Here is a 22,198-nt window from a genome sequence, read left to right on the forward strand (position 1 = left end):
CCATAACAGTTATTCATGGTTAATTTATCAGTGTCAGTCGATGTATAATTATTCATGCTTATTTTGCGTGTTTACATTTAGATCACCTTTGCTGTCATCTAACACTTTATTATCGTTAACTAAATTACTTGAAACTAACATTTATATAATTAAACACTGAAATAACATAATAAAAACCTAATTAAAACTGTATACATATTAAAATGACAAAACCTTTTTAAACAAATTTAAATGAAAACACAAAATACTAAATTCTATTTAACTGCAATGCATTTTATTTAAGTTTTACAGTAATTTTTGTACTTTATAATTTTGAATACTAAATTTTTTTTTTAATAATGTTAAGTTTTTAGTATTTTATACTGTACAATATAATTTTGAGATGCCTAAATGTAGTGTTTTATTTATTTTTTATATTTACACAAATACTGAGGCATGCAATCATCATGGTTTAACAGTCAGTGTTAATGATTTTGTGGCTGGTCACTGCTAAAACCACCCCACTCCACTGACTGCCTTAATTTCAAATATGTAAGATATGATTGGAGGGTCAGCAGGGCTCAGCAGGAAGTTGAGTTTCTGTGCCTGTTAGTGCCCCCACATGCTGAGAAACACAGCCGTACACATCGACTCCCTCTGATTCTCAAACAGCTGTGTAAATGAAGCTTCCCACTGAAAATCAGGTAGTGGGACGCCAATATTACATCCCTAAAAGACTGTAGGAATGTGAGTCTCGCATGAAAAGACGATACTGCTGTGATGGGCTCTAAATGAGATGGACATTTCTGTTTCATGGCTCATTAGAGGGCATGATTGTAGAGGACAGTAACCAGACAGGAAGATGATGACAGTACAGACTGAAGTCTAACAGTGGCTAGAGGATATTAGTGATAGACATCAAAAGAGACATCAAGGGACAATAATTAAATGAGCACAGATTGCGTACCAGTCTGGAAGCGCCCTCGATGGCCTCCAGTCACAGTGAACTTGTAGCCCCATTCTGTGTTGCTCATATCTGATATAAACCTGTAGTAGAGGGTGTCCCCTAGAGGAGAAAGAGAAAAAAACAACCCTTACATTCTGTACATTTATCATTGTAACCAAAGTGAAAATCTATGTACATGAGCAGATGTACAAATGTGTAGAAACACATTTGTACATAAACTGGCCATGAAATTAGATCTGATCTGTCACAACAACAGACAAACAGATCCAGAGGTTTTCACACTGGGGTCTACGGACCCTTAATGGGGAGAGCCACAAAAGGAGTAAAAATATGAGAGAAAAGAAAAAAATGTTTGACAAAATACATTTCTGGCTGTCAAAGATGAAGTGTTTAAGAAAGTGTGTAAGAACATTTGAATCTACCTGAAAACGGTCCTCTTCAGATTTATAATAATGGGTAGAAAAACAATAAGCTTTCAATCTTAACATTAGTCAATATTTTAAAGACAATATATTAATTATACAAAAAAAAGTCAATTCATTAATTTTGGAAGTACTGGATTTAATAACTGCTCTTCATCATTTCCTGCAACTGTGGCTACAGGACCTGAAGATGCCTCTTGCCTTTTTATGTGACTTAGTTAAAAATGTGAAGAATTTAATGACCAATTCAGATCAATTCTATAAATCTAAACGAAGCAACCTTAAGTCTGTTATGATTTATTTATAAACAAATGACATTTAGACGTGCCACTTTCTCAAAATCTCACCTGGAATCTCAAAGTCGGTCCATTTCTGGTGAGAACCACTGAAAGTGTGCAGGTCCTGCAGGAAGTCATTACTGCTGGCCATAAGGAGCTCATCACATCCTTCCTCTGTGTGACAGCGAGAGTCAAACTTCACAGACAGGAAGATCGCTCCAGGGATGTGCACCTTATCCTGAGACAACACAAACTATGACATTAAGTGGACGAGGGAAACAACCGTGATCCAGCGATTCGGAGAAAAAGAAAATGGAATTCGTACCTCAAAGTTAGTGTTGTTGTCGTAAGGGTGCTTGGATTCTCGGACCTGCACGGCCATTCCCGGCTCCTCCATAAACTGACATGCTGTCAGCGACAGATTACCCAGCATGCTTTGGCTGCAGCCCCTCAGAACCTTCTGCAAGATCTGAGATCCAGTAAGACGAAGAATTATATGCATACGAACAATCTGATTTTATGTAATTTAATGGCTTATTGATTTATTTCTATACTCATAAATATTTACTATACAGTACATAAAAATTACAGTATTTATTATATATATAAATAAATGCAAAGTACAGATTCATGGCCAGAATGAAATGCTTCTGGCTTGTAAATTTCCTCATCTGGTTTGGCAAAAGCTCATTTTAGATCCTAATTACAAATCCACACACACCTAACACTTCTCACCTTCTCCCACAGTGGTCTCTCCTCTAGTTGCATGAGCATGTCCAGTATGTAGGCCATGTGAGAGGCTCCACTCAGCTCCAGGTCTTCCTCTCTGATGGGAGTGTCAGAGGGCCAGTCGGCCAGCAGTGTGGCCAACACGTGACGTGCGTACAGAATCGCAATGGCCTCGTTCACTTTGAAAAGGTACTGTCGCACTGCTTTGTTACTGCGAGCATCCAGCTCTTTATGCAACAGAGCAGAGCTTTTGGTGCGCCGCTGTTTGGCATAACTCAGCTGGAGGTCACTCTCGGTGTTGGTGATGAGTTTCTGCGTGACAACATTTGTTTCTTCCGTGACTCGGTCACAGCGGGTGGGTTTAGACTGAGGGTCAAAAGGAAAAAAAATGAATTAACGTACTTCAGATCACAATATGGACGAGGTTTCATCTTAAACTTAGTCTTACCACACAGGGCACAATGATCATATCAGTGTCTACAGCCTTGGTGCTCCTTTCCTCAGAATGAGGTCTTTTAGATGGTTGCCACTTCTGTGCCAGTGTACGAATAGTCTCATCAGTTTTTATAGCGTCACCGTCAAACCTGAGATAGATGTTAAAAAAAAAAGATGATATGAGAAAGTCTGAATTCATTTTATACATCTGAGATGTACAACAGATTAATTTACAATTCTGCTTATAAGTTTACACAGAATATGCAAGCTCTTCAGCACTTTGTAGACAATAAGAGGGATAACTTAAAATTAATGTTGCTATCTTAAGATTTTAACGAAACTGAATAATAATAATTTGCAATGAACATTTATGCATTAAGCACACGCTCTTATCCAAAGCAATTTACAAAAGGGGAACAATAATAATAAATCACAGAGCAATCAATATTAATCGTGTATTATATAATTTTATATTACTTTACTAAATAATATTAGATTTTATTTAAATTAAAAAAACAGGTGCATTAGGCAACATATGATTTTATGAACCAAAGGATCAGTCTCATTTCAGTAATTTTGGAATATATGTAAACATCTTATATGAGCTTCCTCAATGCAGTCCAAATCAAAAACAAAAAAAATGTATGTCTCTCTTTTTTTTAATATAATGTCTGATTCTGCAAGGGGTATGTACATGGATTCAAATGCATTCTAAACCTTGTAGTGTTATATGTAAAGAGCTAATTCAAAGTGTAGCTCACCTCTTCTGCACCTCAAGGAAGAAAGAATCTGTCCTCTTCATCTGGAGCTCATACATAGCTCTCAGGATGTGCAGTGGTGCATTAAGAGCATCATGGGTAATCTAAGAGCAAGACAAATATCGCAGCTCTAACAACTGTTCTTCTACACACTCGTCCCTACATTCCAGTAGTGTGAATTATCTGACCATTCTACAGTTCCTAACTGGTGAGGAGAAATTACAGCACTCAATCAATCTGACCATTCTATATTAAAGTGCTGGAAGAGAGAACTGGACCACAATTGACAGAAAATGAGTGTCTGAAGCCTGACCTGGAAGCAGATCTTTGTCTCTTCATCCAGTCCTTCGAGTGGATCCGGTCTGTTTGGATCAGCATCATCAGCACAGCAGCTGGAGTGATCAGAGTCATGCTCTTTCTCTCTTTCCTTCTCTCCATCTGTCTCTGTGTCTGTATCCTCTGCCATGGAGTGGATCTCTCGCTTGGAGGAATAAAGCATGATCGAGAGGATCTCTAGGTCTCGCAAAAGCCACATCTTGCTGAAGCCTGTGCCCTTGCTGCACTTACGGACCAGGAGCTGCATCAGGCCAGAGCCATGGATGACCTCCTGGGCCTGATCCACCCCATGCTTCTACAAGAAATAGAGAAAAATCAATACACTCATGACTTCAAGTTGAGTATTTAATGGACCTAAAACATTCTGGAAACTAATGTCATAACTGAAGACATAAAAATGCCATTGCATAAGATAATATCAAAACATGCCACAAAAAGAAGTAAAGAACAAACAAAATACATATATATGATCCTGGACCACAAAACCTTAAAAAAAGCTGATTTATTTTAAAAGTAGATTTATTATCTGAAAGCTGAATAAATAAGCTTTCAATTGATGTATGGTTAATATTTGGCCCGAGAAACAACTATTTGAAAATCTGGAATCTGAGGGTGAAAAAAATAAATAAAAAAAATACTGAGAAAATTGAACTTGTGAACTTATCCAAATTAATTCTTAGCCATGCATATTATTAATAACAAATCAAGTTTTGATATATTTACAGTAGGAATTATACAAAATATCTTCAGGGAACATGATCTATACTTAATATCCTAATGATTTTTGGCATAAAAGAAAAATAGAATTTTTTTTACCCATACAATGTTTTGTTGGCTATTGTTAAAAATCTACCCCAACGACTTAAGACTGGTTTTGGGGTCCAGGGTCACATATGTACACACAAATATGACTTAAACATGACAATGTGTATACATTTGTATTCATTCATTCATTCATAATAATAATTATTATTAATTACTCGAGAATGTCAAATAATCCTTCATAAATCATTCTAATATGTTGATTTGGTGCTCAAGAACCATCTTATTATATTTTTGTGAAAACCGTGATGGATTTTTTTATCAGGGTTATTTAAGGAGCAGAAAAGCTATTTAATGTGACCTTCCTGAATAAAAATATCAATCCCTTGAAAAAAAAATGCATAAATACATATACACACACACTTGCATAACAATGAAATTACAATTTTGTGATCACTGTATTTGTTTCTGTGGCTTGAAACTTTTTTGTTATACCAGGATGTGTGGGGAATACCTTTAGAGTGTTGTAGAGTCCTTTAAGAGCAAGAGAGAGCACCCAGGTGGCCTCCACAGCATCTTGGGCACTGCTCTCCACCTCAACCTGCAGCAGGTGACTCACAATGGAGGTGAAGTTCTTCAGGTAGCGGCTCAGGTGAGCGGAGGTCGAGGACACAGCTCGTCCCTCATGAGACTCCGCATCATTCCTGCTACTGCTCTCATGTGCCTGGACTAACTGGTAGTCTTTCACTGAAAGGAAAAGAAGATGTTTAGAAAGTAGAGATGCATTAATGCACTTTATTTATTTTACTATTGGGAGTGTCCAACGATGTTTCCTCTAAGCAGCCATTAGCTGAGGCTATAAGGTCCCAACTGAATGTTAACATATCATCCTATTAACTGAAATGTTTTCATCAGTTTAATTTCTGAAGGTAGTAGCGAGGGGCTACCCATTAAACCTCAATCATACATATTTTTGATGGTTGACTGAAAGAACTGAAATTGAAAAAGCCAGTTTGATCACAACAAATACTTACAATATAATTTTTTGTTCGCATATGATTGTTTTACTGCTGAGAAATAAGCATAGTGATCATCAAATATTTGCTCTGTTATCATTAATGCTTTAGAAGCCAGTAGGTTTACTCAAGACGTACCTTCATACAAGAACAGTCTGTTAAACCTGAACCAACAAGGAAGTAAAGCTGACACACCCTTTGCAAATTAAGGTGTGTTTAAATGTCAATGACAGTCTGTGACTTTAGACTTTGCAGCTCTGAACTGTCAGCAGTATTATTTTTACAGCAGAGAACATTTGAAAGATGAGTGTGAGCAGTGTGAAGAACCCACTGACAGCTCTTCCCTCACCTGTTCTCCTCTTACGAGTCTTGACGTCCACCACAGCAGCTCGGTTCTTCTCTGTGAAGTGTTTGAGCAGAATCATGTTGTGTTTTTCATTGGCGTTGTCAATGAAGACAGCCTGAGTCCCCATACACAGCACCTGATATAAACAGACACATTTATCATGAAACCGCTCTTTCAAAATCTCCTAAGGGCTTTTGCATTTTCAAACGAGTATACAGACGGCATGTCATAACTTCATACAGGCCCATATTATTTGTGTTAGCACGCACATGTGACATCTTGGTTCATACCTCAGGAAATCCGACGAGCACCAGTAAAGTGAAGAGGTTGGTTCTCTTGAGTTGCTGTGGAAACTGCTGGATGCAGTGATCAGTGAAAGCTGCCACAACAGCACACCACTGAGAAGAAACGTTCAGATTTCGCAAGATGTCCGCCACAGAGCACGCCCAATCCAGACCGATGCGACTGTTGTAATGCAAACACAGGTGATGGACACAGACTCAATGTTATGTGACAATAACTGAAAATGTGTTCATTAAAAATACAAAAACTTCCAACAAAGTTAAAGCTGTGAAGGTAGAGTTCAGCTAAATGTTTGACAAATAATTGTACAATTACATACATTTCTTTAATGTCACTTTTGAAAAATGTAATGCAGGCTTGTTAAATTAAAGCATTAATTTATTTTTATAGAGAGAGAGAGAGAATGTATAACAAACTTTTGAATGATAGTGTATATGACTTTGTACATCAATAATGATTATTTAAAATGGCCTCTAATACACATTATATTTAACCATATTTAACACATTCAATCAAAGTACCTGTCCAGACACACTGCTCCCAGACTGAAGAGCAACTGAGTGGTCTTCCAGCCAGGAACATCAAGTGCTGCTCCATCTCTGAGGGTAAGTAACTCAAATTTGTCTGTCAGTGCCTCTGCCACAGCTGCATCAGCCTCTGCAGGAGAGATCCTTAAGAGAAGCTGTCCCAGAAGGCCTAGTGTTAGGTGGTATGTTTCATTCAGACAGCCGGCGTTCGAGATGACCACTCTGAACAGCAGTGGCAGGATGGGACTCAGGCTGGACAAAGATAGCGAGCTGCCCTATAGAAGATTAAATGTGTACATGTTCATATTCTGTGTTTCTTGGATGTAAAGGTGAGACAAAAATTAGGTATTTGAAATGGCTTCATTTCAGGAACAACTTCCAAGTAATTTCTGAAACCAAAGCCTAAAATGACAAATTAAACTGGAATCGTTGTTGTTACCTGTTTGGTTGCAGGCAACATGGCTGCCAACAATCCCAGAATTCTCTCTCTGGAGCATTCAGCAAACACATGTTCCTGTATTGGTCCCCGGGCTGTCTTTTCCTCCTGGTCTTTATATGCGTCCATGTTCTCTGAGGTAGCAGATGTGACAGTGTCTCCATTTGAGTCTGAAACTTAAAAAAAAAAAAAAATTGTCTTAATATACTGTACATACATATTTCTTGGAGAGGTGAAGAGGAATAAAAACACAAGATTGAGTGATGAGAAAAAATAAATGGTATGTTTGAGCTTTAAGGCCAAGCACACTTATTTACATTTGCTTGGCAGGGAAGTACCCTATCCTACAGAAAAGCATTAAAAACTGCTAGATCTGATTATTTTTCATCTAATTTAGAAGATAACAAACATAACCCCAGGTATTTATTCAATACAGTGGCTAAATTAATGAAAAATAAAGCATCAACAGGTGTTGACATTTCACAACAGCATGGCAGTAATGACTTTCTGAACTACTTTACTTCCAAGATAAAATTGTAACCATGCAGCCGTCAGCTACAGTATCGCATCAGACAGTGCACTATAGACCCCCTGAGGAACAGTTCCACTCATTCTCTACTATAGGAGAGGAAGAATAGTATAAACTTAAATCATCTAAACCAACAACATGTATGTTAGACCCTATTCAGTCTTAACCTCCTAAAAGAAGTGCTTCCACAAGTCATAGATCCTCTTTTGACTATTATTAATTCACCACTGTCATTAGGATATGTCCCTTAAAACTTACAAACTGGCTGTTATTAACAAGCCTCTCATCAAAAAACCACAACTTGACCCCAAAGAACTAGTTAATTACAGACCGATCTCGAATCTCCCTTTTCTGTCCAAGATACTAGAAAAGGTAGTATCCTCACAATTATATTCCTTCTTAGAGAAAAAATGGTATCTGTGAGGAATTCCAGTCAGGATTTAGACCATTGATAGCACTGAGAGTGCTCTCCTTAGATTTACAAATGACCTGCTCTTATCATCTGATCGTGGTTGTATCTCTCTATTAGTGCTATTGGATCTTAGTGCTGCATTCGACACCCATTGACAACAACATTCTCTTGAATAGACTAAAAACTTTGCTGGCATTAAAGGAAGTGCATTAGCATGGTTCAAGTCGTACTTATCTGACTGCCATCAATTCGTTGCAGTGAATGAAGTGGTATCATATCGATCAGTATGGAGTGCTATATGGAGTACCTCAAGGCTCAGTACTAGGGACGTTATTTTTCTTGCTTTACATATTACCCTTAGGAGATATCATCAGGAAGCACAGTGTTAGCTTTCACTGTTATGCTGATGACACTCAGCTCGATATATCTTCAGGGCTGGGAGAAACATACCAATTTGAAAAACTAATGGAATGCATAGCCCATATAAATACCTAGATGATGAGTACTTTCTTACTGCTAAATTCTGAAAAAACAGAGGTGTTAATTATAGGACCTAAAAACTCTGCATGTAATAATCTAGAACACTGTCGAAGTGTTCTGCGGCTCTGTGTAGTAAATGCCGCTCCATTTGAAAGCAGGTCATAGACATTTGCTACTAATCACAGAACCAGCTTTACTGCCGAGACATGCATGATATTCGCATGCGATTAATCATGCAGCCATACCAGCAATGTTTTGGTTCCGAACCAACACTCAAACTGCCTTTGTGGAAAAGGGGAATCAGAGACAACAAACCCCCCCAAAGGCTCACCTCTGACTACAGGTGACAGAGTGTCTTCACTAGACACAGAGGGTGTCTGACTTGTACTGGACGAGTCTGATGTATCCTGAGAGATGAGTTTCCTCCTCCTCTCATCTCCTTCTGTATCCAGACCCTGCTTTTGTGGTTTCTTGTAAAGAGGAAAAAAAAACAAGACATTTATGAGAAAAAAGTTAAACAGTAATGTTTGAGCATTTAAGGTCAATCACATTGTTGTTAGCAATATCCTGGCAATTTTTGTCACAAGACTTGAAAAATAAAAAGACCAAAAGCTTCAGAAATGTAGTATGTGCAGTGACTGACTTTGTCTTTAGGTAGCGGTGGGGAGCAGATAGCTGTAGTGCTGCTGGGAAGTGAGGAGGTGTCTGTGCTGCTGATGTCCTGAAAAGAGCCAGCTGTCACAGGACACAGTTCACTCTCTGTGGCCGATTCATTTGAAGAAAGCAGGGACAGCAGGGGAGAGGCTCGCAAACCTACAGGAAACAACAGCACATACAGCCACGTCAACCAAGACTTCCATTTCTAATTAACACACACACACACAACTTCATTCTTAATAGATCATGAACATTCAGATATATTGATTACCTTTCCCAGTCTGTCCCTTCAGCAGACACTCATTGATGATGTCAGAGCAGTGGGTCTGCAGAGCCCTGGCATAACCAAGGGTGACATCATCCAGAGGATCTCCATCCTGCGTTCTCTCACTCACCAGCTCAGATGTAAACAGGGCGAGTGCAGCAAAAAGAAGCCAAGAGTAGTTATGTATATAGGGCTGAATGAGTCTGTGACGGTCACTGATGCGGATGGTGACCATAGGGTACACTGTGATACGGTGGGTGGGCAGATGGCTGGAGAGAGAAGGGGGAAAAACAGTAGTAATAATAATAATAATAATAATAATAATAATAATAATGAACAAATATAATATATATTTTTTAATATCTTAATAACAACGTTTCCCACTGAACTGCCAAATTATGAAACTAAAATGTATTGTAAAAAATACAAAATAAAAATACATTAAAATCCTAAATAAACATATAAAACAACAAAGGTATGAAAAAAGATTTGCATCTCTAAATAACCAGATGTGAAATTCATTCATTCATTTGAGGTATCCAATTCTTCTTGCCATAAATTGATTTACGTTTTGTATCTGACTCGATGTGGATAGTTTTGATGTAAAAAATTGTTTGCAAATCTTTTATATTTTCATGTTCATTGTTTAGTTGCCTTCAGTGTTCTTCTCACACTTATGTGGGATGTCTATTACCTGTCTGGGTATTTTTTGGCATTGTAACAGCCAAAGCAGAGATCAAAGTCCTCACAAACATTACAGTTAATCCTGCTGCCCACGATAAGGCCCTGGCAGTGGTCACACGCATACTCCATGTTTACCATCTCATGATCATCCTCATGGCCTTCTGGTTTAGCACCACCTGAACAAGGAGAACGGAGTTCTTCAATACCCACACTCCAACTGATCAAGTGTGCAAGAAATATACTGCTGCAATAAATTATTTGTGTAGTGTCTAACTTAATGTGAATGCAATAAATAAAAGGAAATAATGTTTCATTAACATTTAGTTTTTCCTTCATTACAGTATAAGCCATTGCTGCGGACTGTGATGGTGTGACTCACTGAGGAAGCAGGTCTTGCACAAGTCCATATCTGTGCACTGCAAGCACCGGTAGCGATGCCATGGTGCGATCCGCTCGCAGCCATCACATGAAATCTCCACATTCAGCAGGTCGCAGTAGCGTGCAATGAACATGTGCATCTGCAAAGGTCAAAAGTCAGTGAAGAGCACCAAAAATGCACAATATGTTTAGTTTCATATGAGGTTCTTTGTAAATAATATTATTTTTATGGCAATTTGCAACTTAACTTGTCTAAATGTCAAATTAGTCTGTGCGTTTGCAGAGAGCAAAATACACTTCAGTTAAATTAGACTGACTGAAAAAGACTAAGTAAACTAAACTTAATCCAAATATTTGTTCTTCTTGAATAAGGTGAGTGTCATATGATTAGGCTTTGATGGGTGCTGCTGACATTTGCTTGTGTTTGCAAAGATTAAATGTTGAGTCATGAGTCATGACGTTAAAAGCTTTGCAGGAATACATTCAATAAACATTACATGCATAAATAATAATGCTTTACTTCCACCCAAAGGTTAGATTTTGTGTTCATTCAGCTGTCTTCTTATTTGTCTCCATTAGTGATAAAAATGTAATTAGTCTTTTGTGAGCTACAGTTTTATTGCACAGAAAAACATTTATTTGATTTGATATCTGTACCTTTCTCTTGTCCTCCACTGACGCCTGGCTGATCTTGTCAAACCATTTCTCAAACATGCCATCCAAACACTCATCCATCCATTCACAGTTCCTCTCGTAGTCAACGATCTCATCCTCCTCCGTCCACTGACTACACCATCATGTCAAATGGAGAAAAGGAAAAATTAGAAGCCAAATAAAACATAGGATACATTTAAGCCTAGATTGTGAGATGAGGACTAAGTGAAGATTAACAGTGTCAAAAAAACAAAACTCATGACAAAGCAGTTCACCAAGTGTGCCCTCGAGATGTCTTCAACAACTTTACAATATAATTTCAATTTCGACCTCCAACGATTATGAAAATACAATAATCGAGATAAAACGATAATTGCACCCCTTTCAGACCCCTTTCCATTGGTGTGCTTTTGCTCCTCCATAAAACCACAATTTCACATGCAAATCAGTAAAATCATGTAACGTGACATGCAAAATGGGACGTGATTGGTTTATCAAAGTTTGTTAGATTTATTCATGTTTTAAAAGCACAAAAGAGAACTTGCGCTGTTGCTCAGGAGGCTTTCTGTGCACGTGCTCAAAGACGCAACAGAACACAAACATGTTAAGTCAACTTTTAGCTTAAGGTCCGCACCTAAATACACGTCGCTTGGTGATTATTCACATAATCCCTCGTAGGTTATGTAATATATGAACGACAACAATTGAGAAGGAAAATATGTGTGTAACTGTAAATTGGATCTGTGCTGCTCTTAAAGTTACAGCAGGCTATATTCCTCCTGCTGACTTTGTGCTTAATATTAATCAAACAACAAAAGACATTTAAAATCACTCACTGCTCTTGACTGAAGGACTTTTGTAGCTTTAGTAAGAAACAAAGGAAGTTTAATTCTTACAGTGAAGAATATGCCTTTTTATCATTCAATTTCTGTAATAGGCTGTTGAATACTTTAGACATGCATAAAAAACTGTTTGTTCCATTTGTATAATTTTTCTATTGAATTTTTTAGTTTGCTATTTTAATTACTGACTGTTTAATTAATTTCAATAATTTTTTAGGACTTTTTTTAAACTAATAGTAGTTACCCTAGGATTCTGCTGTGGTATTGAGAATTGTGAAATGTCTATAAATGTTTCTAAAATGTAGACATCATAGCAACCTTATTTACAAAAATCGTTATTAGTGGTGGACCGACATTGGTTTTTTTGACAGCCGATACCGATATCTTGGAAAGTACGGGGCGACAGCCGATAGAAAACCGATATATATAAGAGCTGCATGGGCAAAAGATCACTCCATTGATCTCAAGAGGCACAGTAGTAAGTAGCCCACTTCATGTGTTTTTTTTAAAGAACATCCCGTTTTAATAATAATGTGAACTCTAAATCAGTGTTTCTCAACCAGAGGTTTGATATATATATATTTTTTATTTTTGGCTGAATGGCCACATAAAGGCTCAAGTCTCTACATCCCTAGTACAGCACGTGTTCTGATCCCAGTCTCATACCTGATGGCAATATCATGCACACTGATGTTTTCTTGGGACATGGTGAGCAGAAGATCAGGCAGTTTGATGTCCAGAAACAGTGACAAATCTTCTGCTTCCCAGCTCATATCCAGCAAATGCAGCAGACATGTCTGCACACATGACAGGGCGGGCAGCAGGACCCTAAGGACATAAAGACATAGCGGACATAAGACATAAAGGACATATAGAAAAAAAATGGTTGTCCAAGGACTACTGCGGTTGTCTTGATTCATCAAGAATGTAATGAGAATCCTTGTGTATTATATTTATTATTAGCTACTTCCAAAAAACACAATGCTTTCAAAATTCTAATTCAATATTTAAAAACCCACTTCTCGTTCAGTGCATTAAAGCCCTGCAGGGCTTCTACAAGCATTAGAACAAGCCGATGATACGAATGCCTGACCAGCTCCCTCATCTCCTGCCCACTGCCCATCAACTGAGAAAAGTAACTGAGAAAGACAGACAGATCAAGTTAAAATAATGATAATTAGTAATATTATAAATGTCAATGGTTTTTTAAGTAACAAACTTGGTGAAATCTTTCTGACACGCCAAGAGTTCCTGGAGAAACAAAATGCAGGGTGCCTGGAAGAGGTGCGGTTTCCCCAGGGTGAGTATACACTGCTGCACGAGCTCCAGCACCTCACACACACTCAGAGCCTGGGCCTTCTTCAGAGCCAGAGTATGAACAACACTGAACACACAGAAAAGTCAGAAATAAACAAATAAACCTGGAAATATACTGAAGGTTTTGAGTTTTTTTTAACGAAACAAAGAAACATTATGAAACAAAAAACTTCCATAGTAAGGGAGGAAAAACACTATGGACGTCAAGGGCGACCAGCAATGGTTTGGTTACCAACATTCTTCAAACTATCTTCTCTTAAGTCAGCAGAAGACAAAAATTCATACAAGTCTTGAACAATATAAGGTGGAACTATCCCTTTTAGTTTATGCATCAAAATCTGTTGAATCATAGCATCATACACATCTAGCCATTTACATAATGAGGTGAAAATACCTGCTCTCATTAATGACCATGTCTTTCATAAAGCAGAGGATGTGTTTGAGGATTGGGAAGCGCTCTTTAACAGGTGGTGCCATGCGAGGCTCCTCCATAGATCGTAAGGAAAGGAGCCTCAGGCGTCCCCGACTGAAAGGTGCTTTACGTGGGAAGATAGACGGGGACAGAGGCTCTCCTGTTTGGGACTGAAGACTTTCTGAGGAGCCAGTGGCACCCTGAGAACTGATGTTGCTAGAAGGTCCAGCATCAACTGGTGCGGCGAATGTCTGGTCACGATGACTGGCCCCTGGGGTCATCGCTGCTTCTGCTCCCTCGGGAGGCTGGGAAATGGAGGAAGCTGAGGGGCTGGCCTGGAAGTCTCCCTCTGAGGTGGAAACAGATCGAAGAAGAAGAGGAGCAGCACAGGCGCCATCTTCTGGTCTGGAAGAGTCTTGTTCTGGAAGTGCAAAGGTTCCTCCACTCGGGCTGAATCGGAAGAGGAACAAACTTCTACTGATGCAACGTTCAGCTGTTAAGAGTGAAAAAGAGACAGCAGTATTAGTTTAAGAAACTGAGCATCAAAGGCGTATTTATAGCATCAATATTTACCAAGTGACTCCACTGTGACCTCATTCGGTCCATCTTCTTTTTCCTCTACTCCATTCATTTTACCCATAAGGTAGCGCTGTTTCATTTCCAACTACCAAAACAGATCAAAAGGGCGAAATAATATAATAATAATACTAATAATGTTATTTTAAAACCAAAAATCATAAGCCATACTAACCATCCATGTTCTGGTGCCATCGGCAAGGGTGTAGACCTGCAGAAGGTCCTCACTAAGACTGCTCTGGCCATTTTTAGCAACTAATGCAGAGGGAAAAAGAGAGGAAATATGATCAAAAGGACACTGGGACTGACATGTAGGACCACCAAATTGTCCTGTTCCTACAAACAACTTACAGAAAGAGATATCAAAAACTGTCTGCACCAAGGAACCAAGTCTTTGATGGTTTAACTTGACCCCGGAGTTTTAGAATTTTGACATTATGAAACATTATAAAGTAAAATCAACAAGAAATATAAGATTCTGTTTTCAAGTCATTGATCAAATTTGTGGCACTGACCAAATACTGCAAATACTGTTTATTTTACGTTCTGTTTTTATTAGCCTATACACACACATACTAATATATATATATATATATATATATATATATATATATATATATATATATATATATATATATATATATATATATATATATACACACACACACACACACACACACACACGCGTGTATATATATATATATATATATATATATATATATACACACATATACATAAACTCTCAAAATGTCTTTAATTACCAAAGCTCTTAAGACTGTGGTGAAGTGCTGGTGTGTGATACACCATGGCCGCCCAGGTGGCGTTCACAGCCTGGTCCACTTTTGAACCTGCAGCAATCTCGTTCCTGACTGGTTGCTTCTTGCAGGTCAAAAAAAGGGCCCTCATGAGCTCTGTCCTGCCATCAGAAGAATCCTGCAAAGTATCCCAGCAAGCAAAGTCCTTAAGGAATTTCACAAATTCATCTCCCAAAGGATCTGGCTCTTCCTGCAGAACAAAAAAGATGCACAAACATGATTAGACCTTTTTTAGACTGAAACACCCAGATAAAGTCATAATCCAAGTATTCTCACCTGGTTGGTGTCAGAGCTGTCCAACTTTATTTCTCCAGGAAGTCCACTCAAACCATGTCTGAACATAGGCTTCCATAGAGGACAGGACAGGACATGGTTCATTAAGCCTGCAGGTAACTCTTTTACACCACGGATCTCTTCAAGGGGAAGGCAGACATAACAAAACGTAAGTCATTATGCTTCCACACTTTTACAACTATCTGCAATTTATATACATTTATGTGGAAAATTTTTTGTTTAATTAGACACAAGGAATAAAGTTAGCCTTTTTAAAATAATTTAACAGAGAAATAAACAAAAATAATCAATTATCCCACCATAAGGTGATTTCAAAGCCATGGTGCGGGAGGCCAGACGGCCCATTAGCCTGGACACAAGGAGCTGCAGGTCAGAGGTCCAGGACACGCTGATGTCTGGCAGACCATATGCTGTCACGGTGAACTTGTAACCCCATTCATTATTACTACTGTCTGAGTGGAACAGAAACTGCAGCTGGGGACCCGCTTTAAACGTCACTTTCTGAAAACATAACAGTACATACATTTTTTGACTAATGACTAAAAACTTTGTTTGCTCAGTTTGTTCTTCTTCAAGATCTCAGAGTAAATAAAAGAATGGAATTACGTTCAAGCAAGGGGTATAATTAATTGCATTCATTTTAACGAATTATTTTTTATATAATTCATTACATAAACATAATAAAGCCGTTTTTGTACCTTTGGCCATTTCTCTGTGCCGACCTTCATATCATATCGCACTTTTCCTCCCCTAGCATCAGTGAATTCCAGATAGTCGTACCTACAAAACAAAAACAAAAAACACTCAATTAGTGTAAATATAATGCGCACTTGAACTCAAGCCACAATGGTATCAGTAACAGGTAAAGTGTGAGTTTGATTCCTGTTTTCACCAGAAGGTGGCATAAGCCCTTCACACCTTTTCTCGGTTTCACAACGTTCATCAAACTCCACCTCAAAGGACGAGGCGCCAGGACAGACGAAGACGGTGGTCTCATGTCTGCTGTTCTCATAGTTATGAGGCGACTCCATATGCCATGTCCTTAATACAACAGGCTGCTGAGTCTGCTGACAGCCCTCCATATCAACCTATAAACACACGCTGATAAATGCATTATTCACACCATGGTTAATTTATTAGTTGCTTAGATAATTTAGAAGTTTCATCTGGTCTCGTTGAGATATATAGCTGAGTATCATCAGCATAACAGTGGAAGCTAATTCCGTATTTTCTAATAATATTACCAAGGGGCAACATGTATATTGAAAATAGAAGGGGACCTAGGACAGATCCTTGTGGCACTCCATATTCTACTGATGATAAATGAGATGACTCCCCATTTAAGTAAACAAAATGGTAGCGACCGGACAGGTAGGATCTAAACCATCTTAGAGCCTGCCCTTGAATACCTGTTTAGTTTTGTAATCGATCTAGGAGTATGTCATGATCTATGGTGTCGAACGCAGACCTAAGATCAAGTAAAACTAGAAATGAGATGAAGCCTTGAACGATTTGTATTGTAAAAAGCGCTATACAAATAAACTTGAATTGCTTGGTTATCTTGCTTTTTAAATGACAAGTGAATAACCCAAGTGAAATATTCTTTTACATAAATTTTCAGTCATTTTAATTCTGTTTATTTGAAATTAAATGTGTTAAGACACAGAGTGAACTGACCTTAGAGAAGATGTCCTCTGTGTCTCCAGACAGCTTCTTGAGGAGGTCTGCCAGGGGGTAGAATCTCTTGAGCAGCACACAGTGAGGAATATCCAAAGCGCACAGCTCCAGAAGGAAGATTGTCTACAACAGCACACAATCCACATTATATATATACTGTACAAACAGAAGCATGAATAAATGAACAAAAAATAAACAAAGACTAAATTAAAGATATAGTGGGATAAATCGGTCTGCTACCAGCTGTCTTGTTGCCATGGCGAGGATGGATCCACTGAGTTTCTCCATGATGTCAGCCCCAGAGAAGCGCTTGATAAGACGACTCAGAATGTCTCTGGTACCTGACAGGAACTGTTCCACATCTAATTTCCAAGAGAAACAACACAGATGTATTCACACTGTGTCAGACTACTGCAAATAATCACTACCGTTCAAAAGTTTGGGTTTGTAATTTCTTTTTAAGGTAAGGCTGCATTTATTTGATAAACAGTAAAAAGAGTAACAGTCAAATATCACAAAAAACATTTATTTTAATATTTTTTTTAAATGTAATTTACTCCTGTGATGGCAAAGCTGAATTTTCAGCTGTGATTTTCAGTGTCACATGATCCTTCTGAAATGATTCTAATATGCTGCTTTGGTGCTCATGTAACATTTCTGATCAATATTATTTTTGAAAATAGTTGTGCTGCTTAAGGACAGAGACCACTGAAAAACTAGAAATCCAAATTTAAACTTAACTCCTCTATGACGCACTTTCAAATATTCTCATCATCAGATTTTACACAAACATGCCACTTGAGCACTGAATGTTAATTCTTCTATTCAGCTTTTGAACTTATGTTCATAATATAATTTGCAATAAAAATGACTTTTTAAATATACATATTTAACATATACCTTTACCACAGAGATCTCGGATTTTTAACCCTACTGTATTTTGAGGGGCCCTATAAACAAGGGTGCACATAATTTTTTCAGCCTGGTTCTCATAAGAGAACCTGGAGATTTGGTTTGGTCTTCACACTGCATATAGCGTGACCCATTAAATATAACTATAAAAAATGAATTAATAATAGTTATAATATTATTGCATTATATAATAGTTTTTTATTATTATAAAATAATAGTAAATAAACTAAATAATAGTGTGTGATAATATTATTAAAAATAAAAGGCAGTCCTAGTATTAAATACATATAAATTTATTTTATAGTAAACTTAGAAAGAAGTACTAAACATTAGCCTTTTATTTTTTTGTTTGCCTCTTTAAGAAGAATCACTTTATGTACAGTATTCCCCAATTTTAAGTCGCTTTTGATAAAAATCTATGTCTTGTCTAAAAATAAATAAATAAAAGCATTTTCATCATCATATTCAAACTTAAAATCAGCAGGCTTTTATTTTGGCAGGTTGCCAGCAAGTAAGTATACGCGCTTCCGGATTTAGCGCTGCTGCTGATTAAAGAGCGTCAGTGGATGTATGTCACAGTTTTGCATTGTGCTTTGAAAACGACATGGCTTAGCCTAGATTTATGCTTTCAGGTTGAAAATAAAACTTATATAGTACAGTTTGTGATCTAAAATGGTAATTGTGTATTAACAGATGTTAACCATGTCGGTACGCAAATGCACTGTCAGAACATATGTATATAACGCATTCTTTATTTTGGTCAGGCATGCGGAACTGCGGACCACTTATGTGCACCCCTGCCTATAAAAGCAGACTGGAAAGAAAAAATAAATAAAATCACACTAACATTTAATGAGGATTTCCCTAGCCAGATCAGCAGAGGTGGCAGTTCCTCCTTTGAGCTGCAGGAAGCACCAGGACAGCAGGCTGCCCTGTAAAGCCCAGAACAGAGACAGCAGGACTCTCCAAATGGAACCCCCTTTGGAATCCAACATCAACACCTCACACTGAAGAAAGGGAGAGGGGAATGTTAAATGTATCACCATCACAGCGCTCTTTATAAAGCTAGAGAAGGTAAAACTATTAGTGAAATGCATTACAGTATGATGTTTCAGCTAACAAATGTTAATGCACTATGTAAACATCTAAAGAATGTGTCAGCTATTTGCAAGAGCTTATATATGTGTCCAGTGGTGACTAGATGAGGTCGGCGGCTGCCAGCACGGGGCAGACATACTTCTCTAGTGGCCACAATGAGCAGCGTGTCCATGACGGTCAGGACAGGTGACATGTCAAAGTCAGATGGGGCTCCTTTAGGAGGCAGCAAGAGGAGACCTTTCGGGTCTTGATCACTGCAAACAGAGATTATTGAGAGACTATGTGTGAGAGCAGAAAGTAGGCTGTATAGTTTTACAGGACATGACAGCGATAGAAAAGAATACTAGCATAAAGGGAGGAGTTTGATACCTGAAGTAACTGCAGAGAGACTCGAATGTCAGTTTCACAGATTCTGGCTGATTTTCCTCAGTTATGTTTTTCTGAGAAAAGCAGCAACAACAACAAGTTCATAAAAAGCAACTCAATAATAATATTCAGAAAAGGCAAGTAGACCCTCACAGTCTTACCATCATGTAAAAGAGTTTGTCCCTCTGGCTCTGTTTGTCAGGAAAGAAAATAGCGGCTCCATTGAGGATGGCTTTTACAGCTTCTTTTGTCAGAGCTTTCTCCACTGCAGTCTCTCCTTTAGGGCCATCCACCACTGGACAGCACAAAACTATGGGTTATTCTCTCAACCACCATCAAAATACAATGGCATAATTACATGGCTATAAATTACTTAGTCACTTAATTCCCTTAATTAAACATTTTAAGTGAATGTTTTAAAGATGTCACAGAGTGTTCATTTTCATTCCTCCTGACCAGAAGAGGCAGTGCTAAGAACTAGTAAGTAAGTCATGGTTATTTCTATAGCAACTTTCAAGAGCAAGTGTCACAAAGTGCTTTACATCAAAATTGTAAACAAAAATATTAAAAATAGACATGAGAGTTAAAAGACCAGATTAGACAAAAGCAAGTTTAGACATATCAATTAAAAGAACAGATTAGATGAAAGTTTAAAGTTTAAACAAGCATTTGCAGCTGCTTTTAAAAAATGTCCACAGATCTCAGTTTCAGAGGAAGAGCATTCCACAGCTTGGGAGCAACTACTTCAAAGGCACAGTCTCCTTTTGTCCTCAATCTAGAACGTGGAACAAATAGCAGAATCTGATTTGAGGATCTCCGATTCCTATTGTAGTTATAGGGTTGCAATATCTCTTTTATTTACACAAGGGGGTTGGACCATGAGTACACATTGTTATATTTGATTGTTATGTCGGCAATACGCTGTGCTTCGACCGCACTTAGGTACATCTCTTCACTAACCTATTTATCATTGAGCTTTTCACTTATTTACCCTCATGCAATCTGTCACATGCCCCACGGTTCTATCCAGAGGCATTTTTGATAATCCACGTGTGATTCTTCTCACTTTATAAATATTTAGTTTTTTTTGCATTCCTACAGTGCTACCGTGGACAAGTTGCATCCCATGATTGCATCTAATTCACATTTCCTTGATGAAGAGTTGGTGGAACCTGCAATGCAGCCTGGTCCCCCACAGGATGCTCTCTCCAGCCAGTCTGCTGCTGGTGGTTCAAGCGGTGGGTCTGTACATTCATCTAGTGCAGGCCAATCTTCTCCTGATGACATTCTTTCAATTCTGCGGAAGGCAGTGGCTCATTTGGGTCGTTAAATCTGTTCAGCCTGTTAAGATTAATGTCTTTTTCAGGCAAAATGCAGATAGTACATTTACCATGCCACCATGCAAGGACTTTGCGGTTGAATTCAGGCTAGTGCCTAAGAGGAGGTTGAAGACAGCCCGCACTCTTGCCTCAATGGTTGAGGCTGAATCTATTAGGGTAGGTTGGGCACCTGAAATTGAACAGCTAGTAGCAGCATTGCTGGTATCACCAGATGAAGCACTTAAGAGGCAATGTATGCCGCCCAAGTGCGCAAGGTGGTCATACTGACACATTACTGAATAAAAGCATACGAGTCTGTAGCCTACACAACCCAAGCTTAGAATACTATTTGCCAGCTGCTGCTTGCCTGTAACACCACAATTAGAGTCCGGGAATACTGACCCCTCTGTACCTCAGTCCTTACAGACTGCACTGTTGACGCTAGGTCATGTGACTAATGAACTTGGGACACTTTTGGTGACCCTTCTAACAGCACGATGTCAGGTATGGCTTGCTCAGTCAAGTTTGCCTGAAGATTATGAGAAGACGAGAGGGAACTTCTTATTGTACCTGGACATCTTTTTGGCCTGGCATTTCTGAACTGTTAGAAAAAATAAATAATTGATCAGAGGCCACACAACAGGATGGATGTCAAGCTCAGAACAGCAGTTGCATCACCACAGCAGTCCTCAGCTCCAAACACCACAGCAACATAGAGTGGCCGAAGTGATTCAATCACACCACCTTTTCCCCGCCACCATTAAGGGGGGGCTAAGTCAGCACACACCCCATAGGTCCAAATTTCCTGAGTTGGCAGTCGGCCGTTTCACTGCACAACATCTACATTACTGTGAAAAATCAACATACGATCCCTGGGTTCTGTCGACTCTGAACAGGTGATACAACTTGCAGTTCTGACACCGGCTTCCTAAGTTTTCAGGAATTCTTTCGACAGTCGTCAAAGATGCAACCAGTTGAATGGCCCAGAGGGATGGTTTTTACTCAACGTATTTTCCTCATTCCAAAAAAGGATGGTGGTTTTCGTCCAATCTCGATCTGCGACGCCTCGATGTGTTAATAAAGGGTCTTCCCTTTCTGAGGTTGTTGCACACAGTTGACGTTCTTCGATCTGTGAGGAGACTGGTTTGTGAGTGTAGACTTGAGAGATGCTTACGTCTATGTTCCCATTGCTCCCCACTACAGGAAGTTCCTAAGAT

The 22,198-nt window shown here is 38.5% G+C and overlaps 1 protein-coding gene across 2 annotated transcripts in view; it reads right to left on the minus strand.

Annotated features, from left to right (window-relative positions):
• LOC132139681 (zinc finger ZZ-type and EF-hand domain-containing protein 1-like) overlaps positions 1 to 22,198 on the minus strand; it is a 43,152-nt gene that overhangs the window by 9,479 nt on the left and 11,475 nt on the right. For both annotated transcript variants that reach the window (XM_059548223.1, XM_059548222.1), the window contains exons 16-50: positions 19,824 to 19,957; positions 19,666 to 19,736; positions 19,436 to 19,550; positions 19,046 to 19,205; positions 17,527 to 17,648; positions 17,287 to 17,409; positions 16,528 to 16,697; positions 16,308 to 16,389; positions 15,909 to 16,110; positions 15,592 to 15,728; positions 15,262 to 15,505; positions 14,676 to 14,755; positions 14,498 to 14,588; positions 13,907 to 14,417; positions 13,415 to 13,579; positions 13,215 to 13,334; positions 12,862 to 13,023; positions 11,357 to 11,486; positions 10,701 to 10,839; positions 10,332 to 10,497; positions 9,644 to 9,906; positions 9,359 to 9,528; positions 9,047 to 9,185; positions 7,298 to 7,470; positions 6,853 to 7,133; positions 6,319 to 6,493; positions 6,032 to 6,164; positions 5,181 to 5,413; positions 3,882 to 4,199; positions 3,572 to 3,672; positions 2,824 to 2,959; positions 2,382 to 2,741; positions 1,972 to 2,115; positions 1,716 to 1,884; positions 947 to 1,045 (exon numbers count right to left, since the gene is read on the minus strand). In XM_059548223.1, the coding sequence (XP_059404206.1) occupies positions 947 to 1,045; positions 1,716 to 1,884; positions 1,972 to 2,115; positions 2,382 to 2,741; positions 2,824 to 2,959; positions 3,572 to 3,672; positions 3,882 to 4,199; positions 5,181 to 5,413; positions 6,032 to 6,164; positions 6,319 to 6,493; positions 6,853 to 7,133; positions 7,298 to 7,470; positions 9,047 to 9,185; positions 9,359 to 9,528; positions 9,644 to 9,906; positions 10,332 to 10,497; positions 10,701 to 10,839; positions 11,357 to 11,486; positions 12,862 to 13,023; positions 13,215 to 13,334; positions 13,415 to 13,579; positions 13,907 to 14,417; positions 14,498 to 14,588; positions 14,676 to 14,755; positions 15,262 to 15,505; positions 15,592 to 15,728; positions 15,909 to 16,110; positions 16,308 to 16,389; positions 16,528 to 16,697; positions 17,287 to 17,409; positions 17,527 to 17,648; positions 19,046 to 19,205; positions 19,436 to 19,550; positions 19,666 to 19,736; positions 19,824 to 19,957 (6,018 nt within the window). The remainder of the gene's footprint in view (positions 1 to 946; positions 1,046 to 1,715; positions 1,885 to 1,971; positions 2,116 to 2,381; positions 2,742 to 2,823; positions 2,960 to 3,571; positions 3,673 to 3,881; positions 4,200 to 5,180; positions 5,414 to 6,031; positions 6,165 to 6,318; positions 6,494 to 6,852; positions 7,134 to 7,297; positions 7,471 to 9,046; positions 9,186 to 9,358; positions 9,529 to 9,643; positions 9,907 to 10,331; positions 10,498 to 10,700; positions 10,840 to 11,356; positions 11,487 to 12,861; positions 13,024 to 13,214; positions 13,335 to 13,414; positions 13,580 to 13,906; positions 14,418 to 14,497; positions 14,589 to 14,675; positions 14,756 to 15,261; positions 15,506 to 15,591; positions 15,729 to 15,908; positions 16,111 to 16,307; positions 16,390 to 16,527; positions 16,698 to 17,286; positions 17,410 to 17,526; positions 17,649 to 19,045; positions 19,206 to 19,435; positions 19,551 to 19,665; positions 19,737 to 19,823; positions 19,958 to 22,198) is intronic.

Source organism: Carassius carassius, chromosome 4 (genome assembly GCF_963082965.1).
Source record: "Carassius carassius chromosome 4, fCarCar2.1, whole genome shotgun sequence".
Taxonomy (NCBI): Eukaryota; Metazoa; Chordata; class Actinopteri; order Cypriniformes; family Cyprinidae; genus Carassius; species Carassius carassius.